Source organism: Marmota flaviventris, chromosome 16 (genome assembly GCF_047511675.1).
Source record: "Marmota flaviventris isolate mMarFla1 chromosome 16, mMarFla1.hap1, whole genome shotgun sequence".
NCBI lineage: Eukaryota > Metazoa > Chordata > Mammalia > Rodentia > Sciuridae > Marmota > Marmota flaviventris.
In genome coordinates, this window is record NC_092513.1 from 12,948,767 (window position 1) to 12,973,409 (window position 24,643).

General features: G+C 34.5%; 1 protein-coding gene across 1 annotated transcript in view; it reads left to right on the forward strand.

The window, feature by feature from the left end:
• The window catches only part of Vps4b (vacuolar protein sorting 4 homolog B), a 34,806-nt gene that overhangs the window by 7,919 nt on the left and 2,244 nt on the right, over positions 1-24,643 (forward strand). The window contains exons 2-10 of the mRNA XM_027949027.3: positions 3,794-3,905; positions 5,396-5,552; positions 8,690-8,757; positions 12,451-12,570; positions 15,330-15,486; positions 15,978-16,126; positions 18,431-18,512; positions 19,684-19,903; positions 23,029-23,169. Coding sequence (XP_027804828.1) covers positions 3,794-3,905; positions 5,396-5,552; positions 8,690-8,757; positions 12,451-12,570; positions 15,330-15,486; positions 15,978-16,126; positions 18,431-18,512; positions 19,684-19,903; positions 23,029-23,169 — 1,206 coding nt within the window. The remainder of the gene's footprint in view (positions 1-3,793; positions 3,906-5,395; positions 5,553-8,689; positions 8,758-12,450; positions 12,571-15,329; positions 15,487-15,977; positions 16,127-18,430; positions 18,513-19,683; positions 19,904-23,028; positions 23,170-24,643) is intronic.

Here is a 24,643-nt window from a genome sequence, read left to right on the forward strand (position 1 = left end):
CAGACACTAAAGAAATGTTAAATACTTTAAGCAGAGACAATGGGTATCCTAGGAATTGGCAAGACCACACCCTCTCAGGCTCTAGGGAGTAAAAGTAAAAATTCTTTTGAGCAGAAACCCTAGGGGTACCTGATTGCCCAGGGGCACTTTGGAAGTTGTTTCACTTTGCTCAGCTGCCCACATTTTTAGTTTGTTGTAGACCGAATAGAAACAACCAATTTCCCAGAATGGCTGTACCACTTTATATCCCCCAGCAAAGTATGAGTGGTGATCCAGTTATCTGCATCTTCACCAGTGTTACTATTTTTTTTTTAATATTTATTTATTTATTTAGTTATCGGCAGACACCACATCTTTGTTGGTATGTGGTGCTGAGGATCGAACCCGGGCCGCACACATGCCAGACGAGCACGCTACCACTTGGGCCACATCCCCAGCCGCATATCTTAGCTACTTTCTTTCTTTTTTTTCTTTTTCTTTTGGTACCAGGGATTGAAATCAGGGCCACTTAACCACTGAGCCACATTTCCAGCTATTTTTTGTATTTATTTAGAGACAGGGTCTAACTGAGTTACTTAGGACCTCACTAAATTGCTGAGGCTGGGTTTGAACTCACAGTCCTCCTGTATCAGCCTCCCAAGCTGCTGGGATTATAGACATGTGCCATAGTGCCTGGCTTTATTTTAGTTATTCTAACATGTATAATTATGTTTCATTAAGGCTTGAATTTGCATTTCTGAACTTGTTAATAAAGTTAAGCATATTTTCATGTAGTTATTTGCCATAATACTCTCTTTGGTGAAATGTCTGTTCATGTCTTTTGCCCATTTTCTGATTGGATCCTTTCTTAACTGTTGTTTTTTCAGAGTCCTTAAGGTAGTCTATATACTAGTCCCTTATCAGATGTTTTGCAAATGTTTCTCTCAGTCTGTAGCTTATCTTTTCATCCTTTTAGCAGTGTCCATTAGAAAACAAAAGTGTTTGTTTGACAAGGTCCAGTTTATTATTTCTTTCCTTCTGTACATTGTACTTTTGATATCAAATCCAAGAAGCACTCACCTAACCCTAGACCCTGATGGCTATATGTGTTTTTCCTAAAAGTTTTATGATTTCATGTTTTATATCTAAGTCTATGATGTCTTTTGAGTTAATTTTTGTAGAAAGTTAGAAAGTGATAGGTTGAAGTCAAAGCTTCTCCCCACCCCTTATGGGTGTCCATTTGCTCCATCACCTTTTCTTTAAAAGCCTGTGCTGATAGTAGAACATTTGCCTAGCTGTGGCAGCCCCTGGGTTTGGTCCCCAATGAGAGAAACTAAAAGCCTGTCATTCTGTCATTGACTTTTGTATCATTTTCAAGATTCACTTGGATACATTTATACAGATCTATTTCTCATAGGGTTTTTAAAAAATTTAATATTATAAAGGTAGTTCATGTTCATAATGGATGTTTTAGATGATGTGGAAAAGTAGAAAATGAAAAATCCATAAAGTCTTACTCATCAAAAATAAGCTCTGTTAAATTTTTCCCTTGTCATATTATTTTTTGCTGCTGTTCCACATAACTGAGCTTTTACTGCATATAAAAAGTTTGTGTCCCGCTTTTTAAAACATCCATCAGAAACACTTGCCATAATATTACAGATGTTTCTTCATTTAATGCTCTTAATAATCCTTTAGTATTCTGTGTATGTTACTTAGGGCTTCACTAAATTGCTGTGTGGCATCCTTTTGCTGTTAAAAATTTAAGTTTCCACTTTTTTTTTTTTTTTTTAAGAACTCTTATGTTTAATGTCTTTGCCCAGTAAATGTTTAGGTTCAGTACTGGGTTAAAAGCTTTGGGTATTTTTTTAGATTCTTGATATTTCATTGCACAGTTACTTCTGAAGGGGTTTTAGCCAATTAAATTTCTACTGTTTCTGTATGCTCTAAATGGTGGCACTTAATTTTTAAGAATTTCCTTAAAGAGATTTTTTAGAAATAGAAAAAGCAGTCATGAAGTTTATTTGGAAAAATAAGAGGCCCAGAATTGCCAAAGTAATCCTTAACAAGAAAAGTAATGCAGAAGGCATCATAATACCAGACTTTAAATTATACTGCAGAGCTATAGTAACAAAAACAGCATGGTATTGGCACAAAAATAGAAGACTCATAGAACAGAATAGAAGACACACAGGCTATCCACATAAATACAGTTATCTCATAACTAGACAAAGGCACTATAAACATACATTGGAGAAAAGATAGCCTTTTCAACAAACGATGCTAGGAATACTGGAAATCCATGTATAGTAGATTGAAATTAAAGCCCTGTAACTCACCCTGCACAAAACTCAAAGTGAATCAAAGACTTAGTCACTAGAACAGAGACCCTGCACCTACTAGAAGAAAAAGTAGGCCCAACTCTATCATATTGGCTCAGGAACAGACGTCCTCAATAAGACTCCTAAAGTGCAAGAATTAAAATCAAGAATCAGTAAATGGGATGGCATCAAACTGAAAAGCAAAGGAAACAATCAAGAATATGTACAGAGAGGGCTGGTGTTGTGGCTTAGCAGTAGAGCGCTCGCCTCACACGTGCAAGACCCTGGGTTCGATCCTCAGCACCACGTAAAAATAAATGAATAAAGGTATTGTGTCCAATTACAACTAAAAAATAAGATTTAAAAAAAAAAGAATATGTACAGAGAGCCTATAGAATGGGAGAAAATCTTTACCACTTGCACCTCAGATAGAGCACTCGTCTCTAGGATATATAAAGAACTCAAAAAACTTTAACACCAAAAAAACAAATAATGCATTCAGTAAATGGGATAAGAAACTGAACAGACACTTCACAGAAGAAGAAATACAAATGGTCAAAAAATATATGAAAAAATGTTCAACATTAGAGAAATGCAAATTAAAACTATACTGAGATTCCATTTCACTCCAGTCAGGATGGCAATTATCAAGAATACAAGCAACAATAAATGTTGGCAAAGATGTAGGGAAAAAGGTTCATGCATACATTGCTGGTGGGACTGCAAATAGGTGCCACCATTTTGGAAAGCAGTATGGTGATTCCTCAGAAAACTTGGAATGGAACCACCGTTTGCTGCAGTTATCCCACTCCCCAGCATATACCCAAATCAGCATACTATAGTGAGGCAGCCACATCAATGTTTATAGCAACTCAGTTCACAATAGCCAAACTGTGAACTGTGAACCAACATAGGTGCCCTTCAGCAGATGAATGGATAAAGAAAATGTGGTACATATATACAATGAAATATTACTCAAAAGAAGAATGAAATTATGGCATTTACCAGTAAGTGGATACAACTAGAGAATGTCATGCTAAGCGAAATAAGTAAATCCCAAAAAAACAAAGATCAGATGTTCTCATGTGGATGCTAACCCATAACAAGGACATGAAAGGAAGGGAGAGGGGACAGGAATAGGAAAGACAGAATGAATCGGACATAACTTTCCTATACTCATATATGAGTATACATCCAGTGTAACTCTATATCATATTCAACCACAGTGGGATCAAAACTGTAATGTGTTGTACCCCATATATGTATAAATGTCAAAATAACTCTACTGTCATGATTATCTAAAAACAACAGATAAATAAATTAATAAATAAATTTTAAAAATTAGGCAGAGATGTAACTCAGTAGTAGATTGCTTGCCTAACATATGAAAGGCCTTGGTATTTTGGCACCACCAAAAATAATAATAATATATCAAAATTATTAACTTCAAACTTATATTTATGTTTGATGTTATTATTTTTCATCTCAAACAGAAAGCAATAGATCTTGCTAGCAAAGCAGCACAAGAAGACAAAGCTGGGAATTATGAGGAAGCCCTTCAACTCTATCAACATGCTGTACAGTATTTTCTCCATGTAATTAAATGTAAGTTAAAAGTTATTTTTTATTTAAAAACATGCAAAGGAAAAAATTACTCTATTTCATTTATAAAAATTGAAATACAAACCAGAAAATTTTGAACCATGCATTTGCCCCCCCCAAACAAATTCCACTTTCTTTCTAGTAACTATTAAGCACTCAGACTTAACTAACAAAAGTAACAGCTATCATAGTTTTTATTTTGTTTTCGCAGACATCTTAAAATGTCCATATTCAATGGAAACAGCTTTTTATTTTAATTATAGTATGCCCAAATTATATATAATCTGAACTTACTCTGTAAGCATATGCTTGGAAATAATTGTTTTTAAAAGAGATTGGGAGACATTTTATTCATTTATTTAACAACCTCGTATTGCACATTGATCATGTGCCAAGCATTCTTCTGGGCACAAGAGATACAATGATGAGAGAAAAGTGGATAAAAACCACTGCTCAGGGGCTGGGGTTGTAGCTCAGCGGCAGAGTGCTTGCCTTTCACATGTGAGGCACTGGATTTGATCCTCAGCACCACATGAAAATAAATAAAGATATTGTGTCCATATCAAAAAAGATCTTAAAAAAAAAAAAAAACACTGCTCTTATGGATCTTACACCTAATGCAGTTGTATACATCAAGGTTGTCTTTTGAGCTTCCCCATTTAATCAAGAGGGCTTATGCCCAATTAAAGTGAAACTAAGAATATAGCACGCAAGCTGTATGGGGGCAATTCCTTGTATCACATGTATTGCTGAAGTAGACTTTTGAAAATAGCCCTGACATTCTGTTATGTAGTAAAATTACTATGTTGTTGGTACATATAATATATGAAATTTCCATCACTTTGTATACTCTTTGAAATAAAACTTACATAGACATTAATGGAAATGGCTAATACTGCTTCACTTCTGTTTATCTTTTATTTTTTATTAACATGAATGAATTTTTTTTTTTTTTGTGGTGCTAGAGATTGAACCCAGTGCCTTGTGCATGTGAGGCAAGCACTCTACCTAGTGAGCTGTATCCCTAGCCCAACATGAATAAATTACACCTCTACTGGGGTTCATTGTGATACTTTAATACACACATAACAGTATGCACTGATCAAATTTAACCACCCCTTTATCCACATACCCCCAACCTCTAACTGCTGTTCTACATTCACATTGTTTTTCTTACAATTGGTTTTTGTGTGAGACAAGCAGCTTTAACTATTTTCAAAATGTAACCTATATAATATCAAATAATTTCTTATTTCTTAACTTAAAATACCTGTTGTCTTGCTCAGTTCTTTTTTGTATCAAATTCATTGTTTGTCTCCAACCCTTTGGGGGAAAAAATAGAAAAGAATTGATAATCATTGATTAACAGTGAGTTAGAGATGATCTTTTCCCTCTCCCCCAATGTAGAATTCCTTTGTTTAAAGAAATATGTCTTAAGAGTTTTAAAATATTTCTGTACAGAATACTAATGAAAATCTCATTCCCTTCAACAGATGAAGCACAGGGTGATAAAGCCAAGCAGAGTATTAGGGCAAAGTGTACAGAATATCTTGATAGAGCAGAGAAACTGAAGGAATATCTGAAGAAGAAGGAGAAAAAACCACAGAAGCCAGTAAAAGAGGGACAGCCAAGTCCAGCTGATGAGAAGGGGTATGTATTTCAGAGTGTTGGATTCCACTATGTCTTTTAACTTTTCCTCTATGAAATACATTTCTTTTGTTGCCTGTTTCTATCAGTAAAAGTTTTCTTGGGACACAGCCTCACCCATTGCTTTACATGTTGTCCTCCAAGGCTGCTCTGATACTGTAAAAACAGAGTGGAATTTTTGCAATGGAGACTATGTGGCTGCAAAACCTGGGATATTTACTGTTTGGTCCTTCAGAGACAAATGTTTCCTGGCCCCTGGTTTAAGTGATGATACATCACCTAAGGTGATCCTCCATGACCACTTGCTAGTGATAGGGGAAGACATTTGTAAAAATGGCATGGAATGGCCTGGAATACCCTCTGACCATCATGTAAATATTGAGCGTTAAAGTTATAGGAGTGATGTGTGAGTTAAATCTTTAACCATGTGGACAAAAAGAAAGATAACTTCAGTAATATAAATAATTGTTTGGATATCTTAGGCAAAGTTTTTTGATGTGAATTTGCATTGTATTTGCTTAAATTTCTATTAAATTTGTCATTGTGAAAACAAACAATAGCATAATTTATAAAATTGAAACTAATTATAAGTTATAACCCATTTTATAAATTACAAAATTATAAATTAAAATCCATGTATAAATTATATAATTTATAAACTTTGAAACCCATTTTTGGAATGTCTTCCTAGATAGGAAATACATCACTTATAGAGACAGAATTTATTTATTTGACATGTAATATATGAATGCCTAGCTCTGTGCTAAGCAGGTGGAACATTTTCTAACCAGATCCTCTTTGACTATTTTGCTGATTCGTGCCAGAAGTGGTTCTAGGTGACACACTCTTAGGAGAAGAATGCTCTTTGCTGGGATGATTGGGACTGGTTGGGGTGAAAGCAGCAAGATTTTGGTGAGCTTTAGAGGATATCATACAGTTGGTATTCGTAGTGGCATGGGTCCCTAGATAACCCCTGCAGTTACAAGGAATGAAAGTAACAGTGCTTTAGAGACTTTGTGGCTTCTAATGTAGACCATTTTGAAGAACATGAGGATATAAGAACTAAACCTGATTGGCTGTTTCAAACTCCATAGCAGGAAATTGGAGGTTTAAAGTTTTATACTCTGTTGAAGACATGGTTAGGGAACCAGGGCAGGAATTTTCTGTGACACCGGAGAATATTTTATCTTCTGCATCCACAGTATTAACATAACAAAACTCAGATCATGGTTTCATTTTGGGAATTATTGAATTTTTACTTGGTGTTTCTTACGTGAATGAACATTAATATAAGGCAGGAACTCCAACTTGAAATTAAAATACTGGGAAAAATTCAGTGCCCAGAGCCTCCAACTCTCCTTGAGACTCTCTTGCCGACAGAAATATTGTGTCTTCCTCTGTCTATTGAGGTTCTTCCAGTCTTGTTTGAAGACCCTGTAATCATCTCTCCTGTACTGGTTATTGAGGGATGCCAGTTTTTATCCTATAATAAACAGCAGGACTCACTTTGGCTAATTTAAACAAAAAGTGATTTGTTGCTGGCTATTGCCTTATAGAAATCTGAGAGTCTGAGAATAAAGCATAGATGCCATATCACTAGGAGAGGTGCCCATTATGCCGTGTGAGGACATGTAGTTATGAACTCATGTGTATGTAGATACATCATGTTCAGATCCCACTACTGCCAGTTCTCTGCCAAGTGCTGCCAAGGCTGACCTCTGCCACACTTCCTCAGTAAAACCAGTGCTTCTGTCTGAAGATTTGGTCTCCATGGAAGCAACTTCCACCTTCTCAGAGGAACTTGGGTCTCATGTGGAACCCTACCTTAAGGGAGCCTACAAAGGGCAGTTTTTAAAATAAGTACAACCTTTACAGTAGAAAGCATGATGAGGGTGGTTGAAGTGAGAGTTGCGTGAATCATTCCTTTCTCACCCATAACCCTACCTAACCAAGGCAATCCCATTTTGGCATAAAACCTGTCAGAATTTTCATTTCCTTTATATTTTTTAAAATGTGATAATGCCAGATGAGTGTGGTGACACATGCCTGTAATACCAACTACTTGGGAGGCCGAGGCAGGAGGATTGCAAGTTTGAGACCAACCTGGGAAACAGAGCAAGATCCTGTCTTAAAATAAAATAATAAAAAGGGTTGGGAAATTTAAAAAAAAAGAAAAAGAAAAAAAAAAAAAGGGTTGGGAATGTAGTGCAGTGGTAGATTCCCCTGGGTTCAATCCCCAGTATTGAAAAAAATATATATATAATGCCCTGTTTTTTGTTTTGTGACTTTTTCACTCAACATTGTATCAGGAATATCTTTCTGACAAACTATTTCTTCAACATCATTTTTAAAGGTTCCAATGTGTTCTATCATATACTAATTGTTATAATTTAAGTTGCCAGACCAGGTGTGGAGCACACCTGTAATCCCAGGAGCTCGGGAGGCTGACAGGAGGGTCACAGGTTCAAAGCCAGCCTTAGCAAATTAGCAAGGCCCTGTCTCAAAATAAAAAAATAAAAAGGGCTGGGGATGTGGTTCTGCAGTTAAATACCCCTGGGTTCAATCCCCAGTACAAAAAAATAAGATAAAAAGTCATTTTAAATTCCTATATGTGAACTGCTGAGTTGCCCATTGTTCTTTGGGTTCAGTTAATTTTCATCAAGAAACCTCACTCATTCTTAGACTAAGGGTCATAGATCTTGTACCTTAGATAATTAGTATTCTGGGTTTTTTCTCCCTAGAACGAATTCTTGTTCCAAGTCATATTTTGCCTGGTCCTGATGTTTTATTGTTATTTGCAACTCCTTCTCTGTAATATATCTTAAATTCTTTGTGGAATAATGTGTGGAGCATGAATTTATAATTCATACATACATAAGTATATCATGGAAATTTGGAGATAGTTCTTGACTTCATTGTGGTCTTTTAGTTCCTTCCCTGTTTATGCCTCCCTCTTAATTGATAATATACCTGCCTCTTATTTAATATAATATTAAGAGTAATAAAGTAAACATAACTTTAAATGTGAATGTCTTATTTTGCCATTTAAGTTGCAAATATTTCAGGTTATTATTCCTTCATTTTTGCATTATTTGATGGAAGTGAGTGGTCATTTGAATGTATTAAATTCTTTTTATTAGGAATGACAGTGATGGGGAAGGAGAATCTGATGATCCTGAAAAAAAGAAACTACAGAATCAACTTCAAGGTTGCTTTAGATTTTATTATTAAACTTACTGTCTTCTTGAAAAGACTCATGGTGAATTGTGTATTTTAATTGTTTTTTTTTTTTTCTTTCCCTCTACATTTAAATGAGGTTAAACTGTCATTTAAAAGGTATAAAGAATTGAATAACTGTCTTTAACATGTGATAACAGTGTTCCCAGTTATCACATGTTGGCTTTGTTTAAAGTGTTTTTTATATGGTTTGCCCTCAGTGGTTTGATATAGTTTTTTTTTTTTCCCCATGGAGTAAAAATATTGCTTGTTTTGATATCTGCCTTTAAAAGGCTGTCAATCAACTTATTCTTTTTCATTTGCCCCCTTGTAGAGAAGATAGTATTTATAATATTAGCACACTACAAAATTTGAAGGCATTAAAATTTTGCTATTGTCAGAGAAAAAGAAAGAATTAGGAATTACAATTGGTTTTTATTGCCATTTCTTTGACTGATTTGAAGATGGTTTATTTTGTGTTTCGTACTTGCTCTTCCTCATCTGCTTTTCATTGATCCTATTTACATGTATCTCTGTATATTTCTCTTTTAACTGTTTTACATGCCCTTTCATTCCATTCTGTAGTGAAGTACAGTGGCATAATGGAGAGAGAGAGTGGGTTCAGATCTGAATTCCACCTCAAGCTTGATCACTTAAAAGCTCTCTAGTTGTGGGAAAGTTTCCTAACCTCTGAGTCAGGGTCCCCATCTCTAAAATGGAAATTTATAATATTTTCTTTTCATGGAAGGAAAATAAATGACTGTAAATACATCATAATATTTTATATGACAAAATTTAGGGACTTGATAAATGGTAGCACTGTGTATGTAAAAAGGCATCTATTTAATTGTTGGCCTTCTAAACTGCTAAAATGTGATTGTTCTTTGATATGTTAGTTAATGGTTTTTTCAAATTTAATTTTAAGCCAAATTGTTGGTAGTATGTATTTGTTTGTTTGAATCTTTTGAAATAGAATAAATGACAGGGAATGACTTTCATGATGCTGGCTCAGCCTTGGTTATTGAATAGTGAATACACCTAGCTTACCAGAATTTTAGCCTTGCTGTACTGATCTCCATTTTGCCCATGTTTCTGTCTTACACATTCCAGCAAGATGTGTTGGAGAACACTTAGGATAGTACCTTGAAAGCAGAACGGTTGATGAGGACAGCTTTATGGAGAGAGAATCCACTGTGCATCCCACTGCCTGAAGCTGTGCTATGTACACTGCATGTTAGCATTTATTAGGTTGTCCAGTGGTCTGTGACATGTGACCTTATTTCAGTTGTAAAGCAAGACAGTTTTTTCTGTCTGCTTTATTGGTTTTGATTTAGTTTCCCCTCTACTCCCTGGCCTCCTGCCCCTCACAAGAGAAAATCTAATTGTATTTTCAGTTTTGAAAAAGATGTAACCTTTGGCTGGGGCTGTAGCTCAGTGGTAGAGCGCCTGCCTCACACATGTGAGGCACTGGGTTTGATCCTCAGCACTATGAAAAAATAAATAAAGATATTGTGTCCATCTACAACTAAAAAAATATTTTAAAAGATGTAACCACTTTTTAATAGATATTTCTGTAAATTCTCTGACAGTTATAAGCATGAGAGATATGAAAAAAAACAAATGGTTAAAACATGTGAATGAGGAAATTTATTTGGAATGTCAGGATGAAATAAAATAAGAAAGGAGCCTCAGCCTTTCATTTATAATGTATAAAGTTTTTGCCACATTTTAATTTAATGATTTGGTAAGGGATTTTATAGTATAATATCCTTTTTCTGAATCATCTTCTTTTTCCTGAAATAAATCTTGTATTTCTGCTTTAAATTATGACATTATGTGTAATATATGGTTGTCAGAATTAAAAACAGGCTTATGATTTTTGTTACCTAACTTAGAATTTTAGTGACTTTTGAGGTTGAATAATGTTTTGATGTATGCATAATATAATAAGATTGGATAAATTTATGTAATAAGGTATATTCAATTATTTATATTCTTCAATTAATCCCACCTCTCCTTTTTAGTTTTTTTTTTTTTTTTTTTTAGTTGCAGATGGACACATACCTTTATTTTGCTTATTTATTTTTATGTGGCTGAGGATTGAATCCAGTGTCTCACACATGCAAGGCAAGCGCTCTACCGCTGAGCTACCCAGCTACCCAGTCCCCCGCTTTTTAGTTTTACAAACCATTAACTCTTAGTATTTAAATTTTCATCAGTAAACATTCTAAAGTCACTTTTAAATTTTGAGGACAAAGGTATTAATTAAATGTGAAAGTAAGCTTTTCATATTTTTAAAGTTGCACAAAATCTTAGTTAGCTAGATGATTCACATATATAAAGTAAATTTGCTTTTGTATAACATAAAATCTTATTAGATGATGTAGGTATTTTCTTCTGTGGAATTACTAATCTTAGTGGAGCATGAAAGAAAAAGTGAAGCTTTATATGCAAAAGTGTTTATGATTTCATTTAGTTTTAGTCTGACAAAGATTTTCATAATTAGGAAAGTAAGTTGCCAAATGGTCTTAGAATAATAAATAGTTAATATTTTCTAACAAGCAGAAATGCCTTATGAAACTAATTCCCTAACCAGTAAATTGTGTAAGTGATAGTGTTTTCTTATACTTAAAACAACTATATGTCATCTTAGAACAGGCTGCTTAGTAAAAAGTGTAGAGTTGAGCAATTTCTATAAACTGGAAAATTGGAAAAGCTTTTGATGAAAGATAACTAGAAAAATTTGCCAGTAAACTGTATTAAAAGGTCTTCTTGGAGTCTTCCTGCAACAGTTGCTATGGCTTTTGAATATATTGCATTCAGCAAATAAAACTATTCAAGTAACTTTGTTAATTTATAAAAATTATAACTAGGTCTATATAGAAACCACATGTGAAATCTCAGGAAAGTACTGTGGATCTATAAAGATACACATTCTCTTTTCCATCATCCACTTCTGCTTCCATTCCATCCCTTTCTGTCCTCCTTTCCCTCTCCCTTCTGTTTGTCTTCAGTTAAAGTTATTAAGTGTATTTTCTCTCTGTGGTTGAAGAGAACATTAGATCACTTCTCTTTTGGTTCACGAGAAATAGTAAATCAATCCCCATTGAACCAAGTACACTTGATGCTCCAGAATTAATGTAGTCAAATATTATAACCACTTTATATGGTGTTTGGTGCTTTTCCAAACACTCTTAATATTCATTGTCACTTGATTCTTACACTAACCTAAGAATTTTAGGTTACACTAACCTAAGTTAGGCAGGTAGTATTATTTCAACAAATAAGGAAGCAGAAGTAGATAAGTGTCCTACCCTAGGTTATCTAGCCACTTACCCAGCTTCCTTACTCCTGCTGACTACTCCCAACAGTTACTACGTCTTCATTCCATTTTTAAAGAGTCATGACATTCTTTCATAGATGAAGTTTTTTTCCCATCTTTTAATTTAATGGTTTGCTGATAAATTTCATAGTATAATATTTTTTTGAATCTTTTTTCTTCTTTTTTTCCTGAAATAATATTTTAAATCTTTTTCTTTTTAGTTTATGACATTGAGTATATGATTTTATAGTTTTTAGTACATAGAACTTTTCCAGACAGATATATAATGCATTTCTTTTAACATTATTTCATGCTATTTTCCAGCTTTGATGAGATTAATTTAAAGATGACATAATTTTGTAGGTGCCATTGTTATAGAGCGACCAAATGTGAAATGGAGTGATGTTGCTGGTCTTGAAGGAGCAAAAGAAGCACTTAAAGAGGCTGTGATATTGCCGATTAAATTTCCTCATCTTTTTACAGGTGAGATGACTTTTAATTAAATTTTATCTGGAGATTTTTTTTAAAAAGAAGGCATTAGTGACTAAGGTATAAAACATTGTGAATTCTTGTCACCATATCATGAATTTTTATCTTAAATTCTGATAGTTATAAGGCAGTGATACATCTATACACAAAGATGTTTTATTTCTTATATGAAACTATGTTTAAGCAGAACAACCTATATATCAATCAATAGGGCAAAAGGCAAATTACTAACATTCAGTGGAGTACAATTCACTAGAATATAGTGTATATCTGTTAATAAATTTAAATCTGTACTAATAATTGAAGGATGTCTACATCTATAAGATCAAAAAACAAGTTATAAAATGCATATAGTATGGTTCCTTGTTTATTAAATAAATGGGTATGCTAAGAAGTGGTTGACTTTATGTTTGCTAATGAGGTAAAATTATAGATGAATTTTACATTTTGTTTTGTCTTTCATCTGAATTTTTTGCAATAGTCATGCTTTAGTTTTGAAAGAGTATTTCCATTTCTTAAAAAGTGAAGAATTAACTTCACAGCTTCAGGTGAAGTACATATCATCTAGGGACAAAGGGACAGTTCATTATCAGAGTGTTGCTGAGCCACCATCTGGAGAAAACTCAAGTTCTGGCTCAGGCAGTCAGTGCCCTGTCTGTGCTAACCTTGCCTTCAGATCATCCCTTTTGTGACTGATGACCTGTGTCTATGATATGGCTACACCCACAGTCCAACGTCTAGCAGAGGTGTTTCCTTTTGAAAACAAGCTGGTTTATATAGAAAGCAAATCTGTGATGTTGGCCTCAAACTGAACAGGTCCAGACAGTGAAGTCGCATAGAGCAGTGATGAAGAAAGCAAAGCACCTGTGGGCCTCGCGTTGTCCACGTAGCTTCGGGGTGCACCTTACAGCCTAACTTCAGGAACACGAGACACACAGTATAAGTTGGCAACATAGTGCTATAAAGGTACAAAAATGTGGTTGAAGTCATTTTCTGTTATGTTACTTTGCCAGTGTTGCCCAAACGTGAGTCATTTGTGTATCATCTTCATGAATTTTTCCATGTATGTGTACCATTATTATTTTTAAAATATTTTTTTAAATTGCTCACTTTTTAGAACAAGCTTTTTATTAAAGTATGGCATAAATACAGAGAGACATGCAGGAACCCGTAAGTGTTCAGCTTCTTTAATTATCACAAAGTTAGTATGCCTATGTACTCGTTCCCAGCATGAGAAATGTTATATTGTCAGTAGCTCAGTGTTTGCCCTCTGCTTCTGTCCTCTCCAGAGGTCAGCAGTCTCTCTTGACTTTTAACAGTATAGACTACTTTGTCTGTATTTGAACTTTAAATCACCTTACTTACTTTTGCTGAGTAACATTAAAGACGGTTCTGTCTACTATAAATGAAAAAAAGTATCTAACACATTAAAAAGATAATTATATTTAAAAAGTATTTGTATACCACTGTGCAGTATTTCATCTGATGTCAGTGGTATTTGTGCTCTGGTCAGGGAACACTTGACTAATTTTCTTATATTGAAAAGAGGAAACCTGGCATGGTGGCGCATGTCTATAACTCCAGCAACTCAGGAGTCTGAGGCAGGAAGATCACAAGTTTGAGACCAGCCTCCATAATTTAGTGAGACCCTGTCTCAAAATAAATAAAAAAGGCTGAGGATGTAGCTCAATGATAAAGCACCCCTGGGTTTAATCCCAGAACCACCAAAAAAAAAGGAAAATAGAATTCAAATAAAAACTAAGTTTTTTATAACAACAAAGATAATAATATTTAGGGGGGTTTGTTTTTAATGCTGAGATTGAGCCCAGGGGTATCTTACTGCTGTGCTATATCCCTAGTCCTATTGATTTTTTTTATTTAGAGAAAGGGTGTCACTAAGTTGTCAAGGCTGGCCTTGAACTTGTTATTCTTCCACCTCATCCTCCCAAATAATGTTTACATTTTGTTAGTGATCTACACATCATTCTGGTAGACACTGTGTGTCCATCCACATTGTATACCTAGTAGTATTTTAATGTATATTTGATATTTTATTGCCAGCTATAACAGCTTGGTTTACTTTAGGCAGCATTGTAATTTCTTATTAGCAAAATTGAGGCATAAAGATTGATTTGTTCCCTTGTTACATTGTAACAAAACTAGATTTAAAATTAGAGCTCCCATATCATTCTCCAACCACCAGTTATAATACCTACCTTCCCTTCCCTATGGATTCAGAAGTTCAGCAAAACTTTGAAATCATCTAAACTGTTAGGTTCATTCCTCCAAAGGTCATACATATTTTTTAAAAATTCTTTCCAGCTGCCCTTCCTTTATGGATGCAGTATCCTGCAATGTCTAGGTGCTGAGCAGTGCACACAGCAGATAGTCAGAAAATGACCTTTAGCCGGACTCTTTTCCCCACTAGACTTGAAGCCTGCATAAGTAGAGATCCTTCTGTCTGTCTTGCACATGCTGATTTTCAGTACATATTGGTCAAATGAATGAGCAATCAAATGACATTCTTACTAGGTTTATATTAATGTAAATACACTTTTGACAAAGTAGTCTCAAGAAAAAGCAAATGCATTTAGGACACACTTAACGTCAGATTGATTTATTTTAAAATACCTTTTTATGCTTACAAGTTTAGAGTGAAAACCTTTTCACATCATTCTTCAGTATGAGTATTGTCTATAATAACTGAGTAACGGTCTTGGAATTCTCACATTATTTTTCTAATCAAATTTTAGGCAAAAGGACCCCTTGGAGAGGAATCCTATTATTTGGCCCACCTGGAACAGGAAAATCCTATTTAGCCAAAGCTGTAGCAACAGAAGCAAACAACTCAACATTTTTTTCAATATCTTCCTCTGACCTTGTTTCTAAGTGGCTAGGTGAAAGTGAAAAGTAAGTAGTAAATCAAGTTTTTTTAGTTTTTTCTTTGCCTCTTAGTTACTATATCAATCTGTAAAATTATATCATTAGTAGATACTCAGAGAAGCAACATAATGTAGTGGTCAGCTGGGCACGGTGGCGCACGCCTGTAATCCCAGCCACTGGGGAGGCTGAGACAGGAGGATTGCAAATTCAGTGCCAGCCACAGCAAAAACGAGGCACTAAGCAACTCAGTGAGACCCCGTCTCTAAATAAAATACAAAATAGGGTTGGGGATGTGGCTTAATGGTTGAGTACCCCTGAGTTCGATCCCCTGTGCCCCCTCCAACAGAAAAAGAGTTAGTCCCATAATGCATCATTCCATAATTAAGAATTATCGGAAAAAGTGCATTAGTAAAAATTGTAAAATGAATTATCTAGCTATTGCATTCTTGTAGCATTGGTGTATTGCTTTGCTTTAGTCTCATATTAGTTTTTTAGATTCTGAAAATTTTTGTTTTTAGACTAGTTAAGAACTTATTCCAGCTTGCCAGAGAGAACAAGCCTTCTATTATTTTCATTGATGAAATTGACTCTCTCTGTGGTTCAAGAAGTGAAAATGAAAGTGAAGCTGCACGAAGAATTAAGACTGAGTTCCTGGTTCAAATGCAAGGTAGTAATGCTGATTTTCAAAATAGCTTCTGTCTATTATATAACCATTATTAGAACAACAGTGGGCAATAAATTTAAGTAGAATTTCTTCTTTCTAACATTCTTTCATTATTCCATGTTTCATTCTGATTGTTTTCATATGCATACATAATTTTTAACCAGTTGTAATTATCTTATAGGACTCAATTAATTGAAATAGCAGATAATAATGTATACACTTATACCAGGAACAATATCAGTCAAGGAAATATTTTGGAAAGAATATAAATGCCTAAGTCTTTGTTCCATTTATGTGGTGCTGAGGATTGAACCCAGGGCCTCGCACGTGCTAGGCAAGTGCTCTACCACTGAGCCACAATCCCAGCCCTTGAGTTTTGTGCATGGTGAGAGATAGGGGTTTAATTTCATTTTGTTGTAGATGGATTTCCAGTTTTCCTAGCACCATTTATTGAAGAGGCTATCTTTTCTCCAATGCATGTTTTTGGCATCTTTGTCTAATATAAGATAATTGTAATTTTGTGGGTTGGTCTCTCTGTCCTCTATTCAGTACCAGTTTGTTTTGGTGCCAATACCATGCTGTTTTTGTTACTATTACTCTATAGTATAGTTTAAGGTCTGGCAGAGACCCTGTGTCTAATAGAAGAAAAAGTAGGCCCTAATCTCCATCATGTGGGATTAGGCCTAACTTCCTAATAAGACTCCTTTGGCACAAGAATTAAAATCAAGAATCAATAAATGAGATGGACTCAAACTAAAAAGTTTCTTCTCAGCAGAAGAAACAATCTGGGGCTGGGGATGTGGCTCAAGTGGTAGCGCGCTCGCCTGGCATGCGTGCGGCCCGAGTTCAATCCTCAGCACCACATACAAACAAAGATGTTGTGTCCGCCGAAAACTAAAAATAAATATTTTTTTTAAATTCTCATATTCTCTCTCTCTCTCTCTCTCTCTCTCTCTCTCCCCCCCCCCTTCCCTCCCTCCCTCTCTCTCTCTCTCTCTCTCTCTCTCTCTCTCTCTCTCTCTCTCTCTCTTTTAAAAAAAAGAAAAAGAAACAATCTGTGAGGTGAATAGAGTCTGTATCTTGGGAGCAAATCTTTATCCCTCACACATCAGATAGAGCACTAATCTCTAGGGTATATGAAGAACTCAAAAAGTTAAACACCAAAAAATGAATAACCCAACAATAAATGGGCCAAAGACCTGAACAGACACTTCTCAGAAGATGATATACAATCAGTCAATAAATATATGAAAAAATGTTCATCATCACTAGCATTTAGAGAAATGCAAATCAAAACCACTCTAAGATTTCATCTCACTCCAGTCAGAATGGCAGCTATTATGAATATAAACAATAATAAGTATTGGCAAGGATATGGGGAAAAAGGTACACTCACACACTGCTGGTGGGACTGCAAATTGGTGCAACCAATATGGAAAGCAGTATGGAGATTTTTTTGGAAAATTGGGAATGGAACCACCATTGGACCCAGATATCCCTCTCCTCAGTCTATACCCAAAGGACTTAAAAACAGCAAACTACAGGGACACAGCCACATCAATGTTTATAGCAGCACAATTCACAATAGCTAAACTGTGGAACCAACCTAGAGGCCCTTCAATAGAGGAATGGATTAAAAAAATATGGCATATATACACAATGGAATATTACTCAGCAATAAAAGAGAATAAAATCATGGCGTTTTCAGGTAGATGGATGGAGTTAGAGAAGATAATGCTAAGTGAAGTTAGCCAATCCTAAAAAACCAAAGGCCGAATGTTTTCTTTGATATAAGGAGGCTTATTCATAGTGGGATAGGGAGAGGGATCATGGGAGGAATAGATGAACTCTAGATAGGGCAGAGGGGTTGGAGGGGAAGGGAGGGGGCATGGGATTATAAATGATGATGGAATGTGATGATCATTATTATCCAAATTACATGATTGAAGACACGATTTAGTGTGAATATATTTTGTATACAACCAGAGATATGAAAAATTGTGCTGTATATGTGTAATAAGAATTTTAATGCATTCGCTGTCATACATAAGTTTTTTAAAAGTGGGAGAAATAAACAAAACAAAAAAAGAAAAGTATTCATCTGTAATCTAGGAGGTTTGATTCTTGGGAATATTTGCATTATATTATACTATATGACATTTGATTGAGCATAGATGGTTTTTCAGAGAGACTCAAGATGAGGCATTTCAATGCTGAATCACTACATTTCTTAACAGAACATACAGACAATTTTTTAAAAACACCATAATGACCCAATTATTTAAAATATTACCTATTTTAATACAGGGGTTGGTGTGGACAATGATGGAATTTTGGTTCTGGGAGCTACAAATATACCCTGGGTTCTGGATTCTGCCATTCGACGAAGGTATGACATTCAGTGAAAATCCTTCATATAAAATCTTTATATAATGATTATTATACAAGTACAAATAACACAAGTAGATTTTTTAGTAAAAGAAAAATTAAGTCAGTAATTGTTAAGTTGAATATGAAAATTCAGTTATAGGGAAGGTAGGAAGACTTCACTTTTCACTGCTTCATAACTCCCTTGAATTTAATTGTGCATGGTAAAAAAAAGAGCACTTCAGTCCTTGCCACTTTTATCCCATTCATGGTTTGATTTGCTAATATGCTAGATTACCAGTCAGTACCAAGAAAGGAAATATGTTAGGTACTTTTGAAAAATAGCCTGATTCCAAACCCATCTCTAAAAGTAACAAAACTTTTAAAATCTCATAGCCATGGAGAGTTACCTAAAGGAGAAAAGTCTACAAAGACCAATTAAGTTGTCCTTCATCACTTTCTCCCTATCTCCAAATACTGAAATTCTAAGTATGCAAAATGACTATTAATAAAAGCATAGTATTTGTTATTTATGATATAAGATTTTTGAATATACTCATTATAATAAAGCAGACATGTTATATAATGTTTATTCTATAAGAGTTTGACTAATTTTACTATTAAATTTAGAAAATTTTTGTTATCTCTGTTTTATTATGCATTAATTCTTTGATCAAGAGATCAAAGAACAATTTTTTTAGAAATATTATTCTGTAGGATATATCTTTTTATGTCATGAATTCCAGGCATATAATAAGCCTGGTGCAGTGGCACACATCTATAATCCCAGCAGTTCCAGAGGCTGAGTCAGGAGGATTGCAAGTTAAACGCCAGCCTCAGAAACTTAGCCTGTCCCAAAAGTAAAAAGTACTGGCAATATACTTCAGTGGTAAAGAGCCCCTGTGTTCAATCCCCAGTATACAAAATCAGTGAATTCCAGGCATGTAAACACTATGGCCAAAATTGCCCAAAAATTGTATGAGAAAGATTCCAAACTGGTTTCCTAGCTATTTTACTTTTACTTTGTTTTTTTAATGTGTCCTTTATTTAACCTAAATGCATATGTTTAAGTCTGGCACATTGTTCCAGTTGGTATAACTGAGAATGTTAAATATCTGTTTCTTCTTGAAAAAACCCTAATTTTCAGTTAAAATTAGTATATGTTTTAATATCCTTGATATTTTTTTTTTAAGATTTGAGAAACGAATTTATATTCCTTTGCCGGAAGCCCATGCCCGAGCAGCAATGTTTAAATTACACTTGGGCGCCACTCAAAATAGCCTTACAGAAGCTGATTTCCGAGATCTTGGGAAGAAAACCGATGGCTACTCAGGAGCAGATATAAGCATCATTGTACGTGATGCACTTATGCAACCTGTTAGAAAAGTGCAGTCAGCTACGCATTTCAAAAAGGTAAATAACTTTTCATGTATTTTTAAGATGAAGTTTCAAGACCATCATTAGTTTGTCTTCAGAGGAGTTAGAGTTCAGTGTTGTGTGTGTGTATATATATATATATATAAAAAAAATATAATAGTTGGGTTTATAGAATAGACTTTTTTTGTTGTGTTGAAAATAAGTTCTCCAATAAAGTTTATTAATAACCATGGATAGTCCTAAAGTGACTTAATATTTTCTAAGTAATAACTTGAAATTTCTCCATATAATTTAGACATAAGTGTACAAATTTATATAGTTGTAAGGCTGCTGCTGATGTAGCTAGAAAAACCTTGAGCAGAATTGGTACATTTATACCTGAAGAACAATAATACAAGCTCATGTCTATTAGATATTCCCATTGTCTGGCACTGCACTCTATTATTATTTCATTTGGTCCTCACAAAAACAAAGAGGTGCACATAGCCATTCATCTGTTACTTGGATCTAACAGTTTGTCTAATGTATTACAACTAGAATGGGGCAGAGGTGTGATCTGTTTCTAAGTGTACTGAAGTCACAACCATTCTGCTGTCCTGCCATGCACTTTTCTACCTGCTTGAGGAAGTTGGAGCATAGATGGCTAAGATAACAGTGTTGTAAAAAGACCTGGTCTTGAGATCCTGACTTAAGTAACAGTGGACTAGGTAACTCAGTCCAGCCATCTTGAGGCTTGAGGGTAGTAGTATCTAGTGTTACTCATAGTAGTATATGTGACAGTTTATATATGTATATATGTGTGTGTGTGTGTATGTGTTATATACATACACTATTAGAAAAAGTAATCACACAGTATATAAGACCAATATACCATACTAAAGTTTTTTTTTTTTTTTAAAGTTAGAGCTTGAATTAAAATTTTAACTTAAAGCCAGGAATCATGGTTTACCTATTTAAGTCTCATTTATCTAAAATGGAGATAAACATTTAAGTGCTGTTGTGAGAATAAAATGAAATAATATTCATCAAACACTGTTTGTGCTACCTATTTATCTTCTTCAGCCATTTCTTTACCAAGAAATATAGTAAGCTTAGGATTAAGTTGATGCCACAGCCATTATATTTCTTTTAAATTCTCTTTGACATTTGGAAGCAATAAATTTTATCCAGAATTTATCACTCCATTTTATGTCTTAACTACCAGGGTCAGGACATATAACCATGAAGAAAGGTCCTTGTTGGTAGCATAAAAGTGAAGCACCCAGATTGTCTTTAACACTGGGGCTTTGGATCACCATTTACAGTAGATATCTCTGTGGCTCCATATTTTCCACTGGGTTCCCCCCACTTGGTTCTTTTTTTAACATTCGGATTCATTTTAACATTATTATAAAAGCATGGAATATAAATTGCTCTAATTCAGTCCCCAGTACTCCCCCTTTCCCTTGCCTCCCCCACCCTCCACTGCCTAGTTCTCTTTCTTCTGCTTTACTGATCTTTGTGCTATGTACTTATAGGGTTGTTGGGTTTTTTGTTTGTTTGTTTTTTATTGTTTGTGTATTTTTAGTTAGTGTCTTATGGACATACATGATGGTGAGATTCACTGTGGTATATTTATATATGTACATAAGAAAGTTAATTTAGATTCATTCCACTTACCTGGTCCCTGCCCACCTGCAATCTAGTCCACTGATTTTTTTTTTTTAACTACCCCCAAACCTCTCCCCACCCCCCACCGCTACCTTATTTTAGACTGGTTTCTACGTGGCAGAGAAAACATTCAACCTTTGACTTTTGGGGTCTGGCTTATTTTACTTAGCATGACAGTCTCCAGTTCTATTTATTTACCAACAAATTCCATAATTTCATTATTCTTTATAGCTGAGTAATATTCCAATATGTATATGTACCACATTTTCTTTATCCAATCATCTGTTGAAGGGCATCTAGGTTAGTTCCATAGCTTGGCTATTATAAATTTTGCTGCTATAAACATTAATGTGGCTGTATCCCTGTAGTATGCTGACTTTAGATCTTTTGGATATATATCAAGGAGTGGGACAGCTGGGTCATATGGTGGTTCCAGTCCTACTTTTTTGAGGAATCTTCCACAAGCTTTCCAGAGTGGTTGCACTAATTTGCAGTCCCACCAACAATATATGAGTATACTTTTTCCCCCACATCCTCACTAACACTTGTTATTATTTGTATTCTTGATAATTGCTAGTCAGACTGAAGTGAGATCAATGTAGTTTTGATTTGCATTTCCCTAACTGCTACTGATGCTAAAGATTTTTTCATATATTTCTTGGCCATCATTTTCTCTGTTTTTAAGGCTAACTATTTCAATTAGCAAGAATTGGTTTGCCCTTTTATTAATTTACTTAATCATATGTCTAAAGTGTAAATCTGGGCTCAGAGTTAGAAGAAGGTACAGCAGCTGAAAAAGGAAAAATACTTCTGACTTCATGCAGCTGAAATTTGGAAAAGGAAAGATAGACAGTCGAATATACATAAGTAAACTGAGAATGTGTGTTTCTCCACACCTGCACCAATCCTAAAATAATACTTAAAAGTTGATCTTGATAAGACATACATGAAAGCAACCCCAATTTGATACAAATCTATTGCTATCTGAATAGTATCATGTGACTCTGTGTCACAATGCTTCATTTTCTGGATATTGTTAAAATTTTATTTTAACAAGTTATGTATCAGAAATTGTTAGCATTTGATTTTGTACTTACATTTGGAAAAGGTTTTGTTAAAAGAGACAAAAGTTTCAGTAATTTCAGACTAAAGTTGCCAGGCATCACATTTCTCGGCCATGAAAATAGTAACTTAAAAAATTTTTTAACTTGTCTATTTTTGATCTCTAAGATTACTATCACTTAATAAGCATTAGAGGAAGCAAAAGGAAAGTATAGCTACTGTAACTATTTCTTCCTTAACCCCCCCATAATACAGTGTATTATAAATATAATCAAAATGTAGAAAAAGTCAAGAAAAAAATTTAAATCAGCCAAAATCTGTCCTAAAGTAAAAATTTTAATGCAACATAAAAAAAAATTAATACACTTTTAGTTTTCCTGTTAGTGACCTAAGTCTTGATTTTTATTTAATTTGTTCAAGTAAATGTTTCAATTGGTGGTTTCTTACAGGTTCGTGGACCTTCCCAAGCTGATCCTAACAGCATTGTAGATGATCTGCTGACACCGTGCTCTCCAGGCGATCCCGGTGCCATTGAAATGACATGGATGGATGTCCCTGGAGATAAACTTCTGGAACCAGTTGTTTCCATGGTTTGAAATTTTATTTGTTCTTAAGAAATATTTTAAAACATTATATTGTATAAGATTTGCTAGAAATGTTAGTATGTTTAGGCTCGTTTACGTAATACTATTATAAAAATTATAAAGATAATTTACGTTTTTTGGTTTTGTTTTTTTGGTCCTGGAGATTGAACTCAGAGGCACTTAACCACTGAGCCAAATCCCCAGCCCTTTTTTAAAAAATATTTTAATTTTGAGATAGGGTCACACTGAGTTGCTCAGGCCTCGCTAAGTTGCCGAGGCTGGCTTTGAACTCACAATCCTCCTGCCTCAGCCCCCCGAGCCGCTGGGATTACAGGCCTGTGCCACCACTATCGGCAATAATTGACCTTAATCAAACTCAAAATATAAAAATGATTATCTTTAAAATATTTTCTTGGGACATGAACTTTAAGTGAAAAAGCTGCTTTTTGTTTGTTTTGTTTCGGTACTGAGAATTGAACTCAGGAATGCTTTACCACTGAGCTAAATGCCCAGCCCTTTTGGGTTTTTATTTTGAGAGGGAGTCTCGCTGAGATGCCCATGCAGGCCTCTAACTTGGGATTCTCTTGCCTCGGCCTGCTTAGTCTCTAGGATCGTAGTCACTGGGGTTATGCTATGGGCAAAAAGCCTACTTTAAAAACTACAGTTCTCTGATTTTATAGGTCTTAAAGCTGGATCATCCCCCCAAAAGCTCATATATAGTATATAAATTATTTTTAAGACTCACATTTTTCAAAATAACCAGAAATGTTAATTATAGGGTATTTTTCTGTTTTACTTCTCAAGGCTCCATGAGAAATATAAATAATAGAGATTTTAAAATTTTGAACATTTTTAACTCTTTTTCTTTAAAAAAAAAATTTAATTGACTAAACAGTTTTAACCACAAAAAGTATATTTCTTTAGTTTATAGTGCAGGAATTAAAATGATTTTTATAAGGTATATTTTTAGAGAACTTAGGGTTATTGAAAAGTTATGTTTATTATTGTTTGTTTTCTTATTGTTGAATTTTTCAAAATTTTCTGCTTCAGCTAAAGGAGCATTATGATAGCTTTAACAGTAACTTAGAAGAAACTTTCATGATATATAGACAGACATAACAGACAATGTAGACATATGCACATACATGTTTGTGTACATATATGTATGTGTTAATTATGCTTATCGGCAAAGTTGTTCAGAAATCCTTTTTTGTTTGAATCTTTGATGTGTTGCTATTAAAAGTTTTTATAGTCTGTTCAACAGCTTTGAAGAATTTACAGTAACTTAACAATGGTCTTTTTCATCACTTTTCCTTACACAGTTTTATAGGAGACATTTTTTTGTTTGTTTGCTTGTTTTTGCTTTTTTTTTTTTTAAAGAGAGAGGAGAGAGAATTTTTTAATACTTATTTTTCAGTTTTCGATGGACACAACATCTTTATTTTTATTTTATGTGGTACTGAGGATCGAACCCAGCGCC